Source organism: Salminus brasiliensis, chromosome 1, assembly GCF_030463535.1.
Source record: "Salminus brasiliensis chromosome 1, fSalBra1.hap2, whole genome shotgun sequence".
Lineage (NCBI taxonomy): Eukaryota > Metazoa > Chordata > Actinopteri > Characiformes > Bryconidae > Salminus > Salminus brasiliensis.
Genome location: NC_132878.1, coordinates 5524471 through 5530609, shown reverse-complemented (window position 1 = coordinate 5530609; position 6139 = coordinate 5524471). Strand labels below are relative to the sequence as shown.

Below are 6139 nucleotides of genomic sequence, written 5' to 3'. Positions count from 1 at the left end.
TTTTTTTAATATCCATCAAAGCTGACATTGAGGAACGTGCCATTCGCTCCATTTAAGTAAAAGCAGCTTCCTAACCTGCTTCCTTAAATGCATGGTCTTCTCTAACGGCATGCACCTGGAGGAAAGACAGCATAGTTGGAGTAATCCCATAAGCGCTAAGCTGATGACTTCGTGCATTGATCACTCGAGGTGAACGATGGCCGTGAAATGCTTTAGCGCTTCTTTCCGGCAAAATTACCAACCGCTGCTTTTGGTGGATGGTGGGATTCAATAACTTCTTCAGCCTCGGTGGGCTGAAGAAAAAGCGCAATAAAAGTCTTGAGATTGTGTGTATGTGTGTGTGTGTGTGTGTGGGGGGGTGTTCAATAGGAAAAGATTGTAGAAAAAAAAAACACGAATGCCACACTTGCACGGTTCCGATCGGGTTTCATTTTACAGCCAGAAAAGCAGCTTTTCCCTCTTCGCCTTTACTTTTTGCTCCTACAAGAGACGTACACCCACTTAACCTTTCGAACCTTTCGAAGCACTCAGCGGATACGGTCAGCGCGCAGACAGGCCTCGCAAACATGTCATAACAAACAGCGAGGCTTGACCTCTCTGACTATAGCAGTGTCATTGACCTGCCGTCAAGTATTGGCAAGTAATCCAGTTAAAAAAAATAACATAAAAAAAGCCACTTCTTCCGATTCTCAGCGCTGAAGTTTACTCTCCATAGCATTGCCAGCAAATTAGCCGACCCACGGCGACCTACGAGGTGCTATGAAGGGTTCCTGATGTCCTAGAATAGAGGCCTGCAAATCTGGACCCTGTATCCAGGTTTCAGTCCTGGGGCCGGAATCACAGCAGTGTCTTAGGAAAGATAATTCTTCTGGTGTGCATTTGTTTCCCACCTTCGTGATTAGACACTTTATTATGATTATTTATTTATTTATTTATTTATTTTAACTACAGAACCAGGGTCATCAGGAGGGCCCAGAGCATTTTCAGGGACAGTACACACCCTCAACACAGCCTCTTCAGGCCCCTACCTTCGGGACGACTCTACAGGAGTGTGAAGTCCAGGACAGCCAGACTGAGGAACAGTTTCTATCCACAAGACATCAGGCTTCTGAACACCTAAATGCTCATCAGACTCCCTGGAACATCTCAACAGCATCTCAGTAATGGAGAAGCAGCTGAACATCCAGTAGATCATCAAGAGACTTTTACTGAAGACTTCTACTGAATCCAGCTCTTCTTCACTTTATCTGAAGAGTCCAAGTTCAGCTGTTCACCTGAGAGATCACTGATCATCTAACAGCTCTAATACAGACCACAAGTCTTAACATCCCCAACCAGCTGTTGCTATAGACCTGCTGCTCACACCAGTCTGGAACTGGAGCCTAACTGGGTTAATATCAGATTAATGAGATGGGATGAAAGTTGGGATTAGGTTTTGGGTTGAGGTTAAGGTTAGGGCCAGGATGAGGGTTTGGATTAGGTTTTGGGTTGAAGGTTTGGATTAGGGCCAAGGTGAGGGTTTGAATTAGGTTTTTGGGTTGAGGTTAGGTTTAGGATTAGGGCTAGGATGAGGGTTAGAAAAGGTATGAGGTGACATTAAGGTTAGAATTACGGCCAGGACATGGGTTAGGATTAGGTTTTGGGTTGAGGTTAGGGCCAGGATGAGGGTTTGGAATAGGTTGTTGGGTGACATTGAGATTACAATTATGGACAGGATGAGGGTTTGGATTAAATTTTCGGTTGAGGTTAAATTTAGGATTAGGGCTAGGATGAGGGTTTGGATTAGGGTTTTGGTTGAGGTTAAGTTTAGGATTAGGGCTAAGATGAGGGTTAAAAAGGTTTGGGTTAACATTACGGTTAGGATTAGGGCTAGGATGAGGGTTAGGATTAGGTTTTTGATTGAGATTAGGGTTAGGATTAGGGCTAGGACGAGGGTTAAGATTAAGTTTTTTCATCAAGATTAGGGTTAGAATTAGGACCAGCGTTACGGTTAGGATTAGGTTTTTTAAGGTTAGAACTACAGCCAGGATGAAATTTAGGATTAGGTTTTAATCTCATTTAATTAATAATTTCATTCTGTTTTGACACATTTAAATTTGCACCTCTTTCAACTTCAACTTGACCTCATTTAAAAAAGAAATCAGTGTCTATAAATAACCTTTTAGAAGTTTAAAGAACCTCCACAGATGAAAGAACCATATATTACCCTAGAACATTTATATTATGCATTTTTACATCTTTTTTTAAACATTATTCTTTGTGGAGTCAAAAATTCAGTGTTTTGAAGATTAAGCATTAGCTACTGTGTTGGCTTGATTTAAGGTGGATGTTGGGTCTCTACAATACAAGCAAATTTATAAGGAAGAGATAGGAGTGCTTCAGAGGCCAGAGGCAGCTTGTGGTGGACGCTGCTCGTAAAAACAATTAAATTGATGAGCTTGCGATGTTCCTGCTTGATGGATGGGCCAATCATTAGGGGGCTGGGCCGGGATGTAATTCGACTGGCCTCTGCATTCTTTGTCATTTGGATGGAAAGCCAAACACTGATCTGGCAATTCCCATTTTTTGCCCGTGTAGTGCTCTAACTTCGACCACTCAGAAATGCTGACTGAGTTAAAACGTCTAACCAACCTCAGATGTTCTGCAGTTCACGGTGGACGGTATGGTAAACATGTAACATCAATATACTTGACAAATTAAGCATAGCTGATAAGTATTGACAAAACGCAGTAGTGCTAATGATATTTAGACTAATGTGTTACACACCTCTGCCTTAGCCTGTTTGGACTGGACTGCCCTGTTCTTTAAGGACAAACTTTAACCTTCTATAGGCCGTATTAGGAACAACGGAATAAATGGACAAATGTTTCGGAAAAGCAAAATGTGACATAATAGATTTCCATGGGAATATTTGCACCACAATAGATTCTCATGGGAATATCTACATAATAATATATTACCAAGGGAATATCTACCTCATACTAGATTGCCATGGGAATATCTACATCATAATATATTTCCATAGGAATATCTACATCATAATAGATTACCATGGGAATATCTACATAATAATATATTACCATTGGAAACATCTACATCATCATAGATGTCCATGGAAACATCTACATCATAATATAGATTTCCATGGGAACATCTACATCATACTAGCTCATCATGGGAACATCTACATCATACTAGATTACCATTGGAACAGCTACATCATAATAGATTTCCATAAGAATATCTGCATCATACTAGATTACCAAGGGAATATCTACATCATACTAGATTACCATGGGAAAATCTACATCATAATAGATTACCAAGGGAATATCTACATCATACTAGATTACCATGGGAAACATCTACATCATACTAGATTACCATGGGAAACATCTACATCATAATATATTTCCGTGGGGATATCTACATCATACTAGATTACCATGGGAACATCTACATCATACCAGATTACCATGGGAACATCTACATCATACCAGATTACCATGGGAACATCTACATCATAAAAAGATTACCATGAAAACATCTACATCATACTAGATTACCATGGGAACATCTTCATCATATTAGATTACCATGGGAATATCTACATCATACTAGATTACCATGGGAACATCTACATCACACTAGATTACCATGGGAACATCTACATCATAATAGATTACCATGGGAAACATCTACCTCATACTAGATTACCATGGGAACATCTACATCATAATAGATTACCATGGGAAACATCTACCTCATACTAGATTACCATGGGAACATCTTCATCATATTAGATTACCATGGGAACATCTACATCACACTAGATTACCATGGGAACATCTTCATCATATTAGATTACCATGGGAATATCTACATCATACTAGATTACCATGGGAAATATCTACCTCACACTAGATTACCATGGGAACATCTACATCATAATAGATTACCATGGGAACATCTACATCATAATAGAATCACATGGTACTATATATAGATCAACAAAACAGCCTTATTGTTAAAAGGAACTGAAAAGGTGCTAAAAAGGGTTCTTAGGAGCGACACCACAGAAGATGCTATAGGTTTTCTCAGGAACTTTTTAATGAACCTTTAAATGTATTATGTTCCATTTAAAGAAAAAACTGTAGTAAAATAAGTTTATATGGAGTTATATGGAGCCACCATGTGATATACGTAAAGAATCTATATCAATATAGCTAACCGTGTTCACAGCAGCCATAACATGTATTTATTTATTATAAATGAATAAGAAAAATGGGAACATTTAAAGATTGATCTCTGTAGACGAGTAAGCAAGTCAACGTTTATAGCGTTAAATGTTTGTTATGCTGTGATTAAATGCTATTTGCTAATGCTAATGAAGTAAGCGATAGCTCCACCTCCACTTTCACACCTCATTGCTCCCTAGCAGCTCAACCTGCACTAATCAGCCATAACATCAGCACCAAGGTCGTGCTTGCTCCACCACAACATCTGTGCCTTCAAGACATTCAACTCCTAGACAAGACCTCTGAAGGTGCCCTGTTAGCATTAGCAGCAGACCCTTTAAGTCCTGTAAATTGTGAGGCGGGGCCTCCATGGATCTCACCAATGAGCCTTAGGTGCCCATTACCCTGTCGCTGGGTCACTGTTTTGAAGATATTCTGACCCTCCAGTCATCTAGAAAAAGTTTCACACCCATTACAGAGGAAAAGGATTCATTTGATGATGTTAAATAAAGATATTTGAGGTGGCTTTCATTCCAGGATGTCCACTAGAGGGCCTGAAAACAGACGTCACATGTCTTTCTTAGAACTTTCCATCAATAACCATTTAGAACCAGCATTTCGAAGAGCATGGCTGTAGAGCGGGGGTGTATTAGGGTGCATTAGGAAGACTTTGACCCCATCTCACCATGCAGCCTGTGGAGTCCACCCGTCTGTCCGAAACACACTTGAAGTTTTTCCTGCAGCCGCCGTTGTCTTTGGAGCAGTCCCTCACAGGCCCGAATGACGCCAGCAAGTCATCCACGGACTCAAAGTAAGTGGACATCATGGCCTCCTCCCTAGAGAGAGAATAGAAATGAGGGGAGAGGACGGGTTATTTGGGAACGACAGGTGATGTGGAGATCAGTAAGGCTAACAGTAATAACGGGATGACCCTGAACAGACGTATTGACAATTGCTGTGAGGACAAGCTGTGCAGCATGGGATTTCTCAACGAAAGACAGAAGTTCACTCTGAAAAGCCCAAAGTTGATTAATGGTGAAGTGAAGTGAAGCACTCAGGAAATACCCGTAGCTAGTTTGTAGAGGCTAGAGTCCAGAAGACCCCTCTAAGCTTAGACTCTACTAAATACAGAAGTCAGTCTGGAGACACAATACTCGGAAAAGGAGGGTCTTCGTTCTGGGTTTGAGGACAGCGAGCGTTGGACTCTGCTGTTCAGACACCCAGGGGAAGTTCGTTCCACCACTTCGGTGCAGGACAGAAAAAAATCTGGACGCTCGTCTTCCGTGGATCTTAAAGGATGGCGGGTCGAGCCGAGCCGTACTTGAAGCTGGAAGGGCTCTTGGTGCAGATTGGCTTTTGACCATTGTGCATCAAGTACGGTCCATCCATGGCTTTGTAGTAGGCCAGCGTCAGGGTTTTTCCAGCTGAGCTCGTCTACACCTGTAGCCTGCCTAACAAGCCCAAGCATAACATAAACCAGGCTCTACATAATAAGGCCTCGGGTAAGGTTATCTCCAGGGTGATTTACACCAGTGTGCAGTAACAAGGCATCTGTCCAGCACAACGCACTGACTCTCCAAACTGCACTGTTATTTGATTCTTGTCTTTTTTCTTTTTTTTTTTTTGGTTTGTTGTGCACCGACACACCCACATTTATTCTGCCGGCACCTGCATATCCATCATCCATCAGTAGACAGGGCACATCCGGGCGGTGTTGTGAAGCAGGTGCTTTGGCATTCATTTCAGAACCACAGCGCTGCTCAGGTGAACAACTAACACGCTGCAAACACATAGTGCTTCAGAAAAGAACAACAAATTACACACACACATACACACACACACACACACACCTCATCTAGTTTCCATGGAAGCTGTAGCTCTGAAGCCTCAGTGTAATGTAA

At 41.6% G+C, this 6139-nt stretch overlaps 1 protein-coding gene across 3 annotated transcripts in view; it reads right to left on the bottom strand.

The window, feature by feature from the left end:
* Positions 1 to 6139, bottom strand: part of LOC140573633 (astrotactin-2-like) — a 789110-nt gene that overhangs the window by 215001 nt on the left and 567970 nt on the right. For all 3 annotated transcript variants that reach the window (XM_072693130.1, XM_072693216.1, XM_072693294.1), the window contains one exon: positions 4924 to 5074. In XM_072693130.1, the coding sequence (XP_072549231.1) occupies positions 4924 to 5074 (151 nt within the window). The remainder of the gene's footprint in view (positions 1 to 4923; positions 5075 to 6139) is intronic.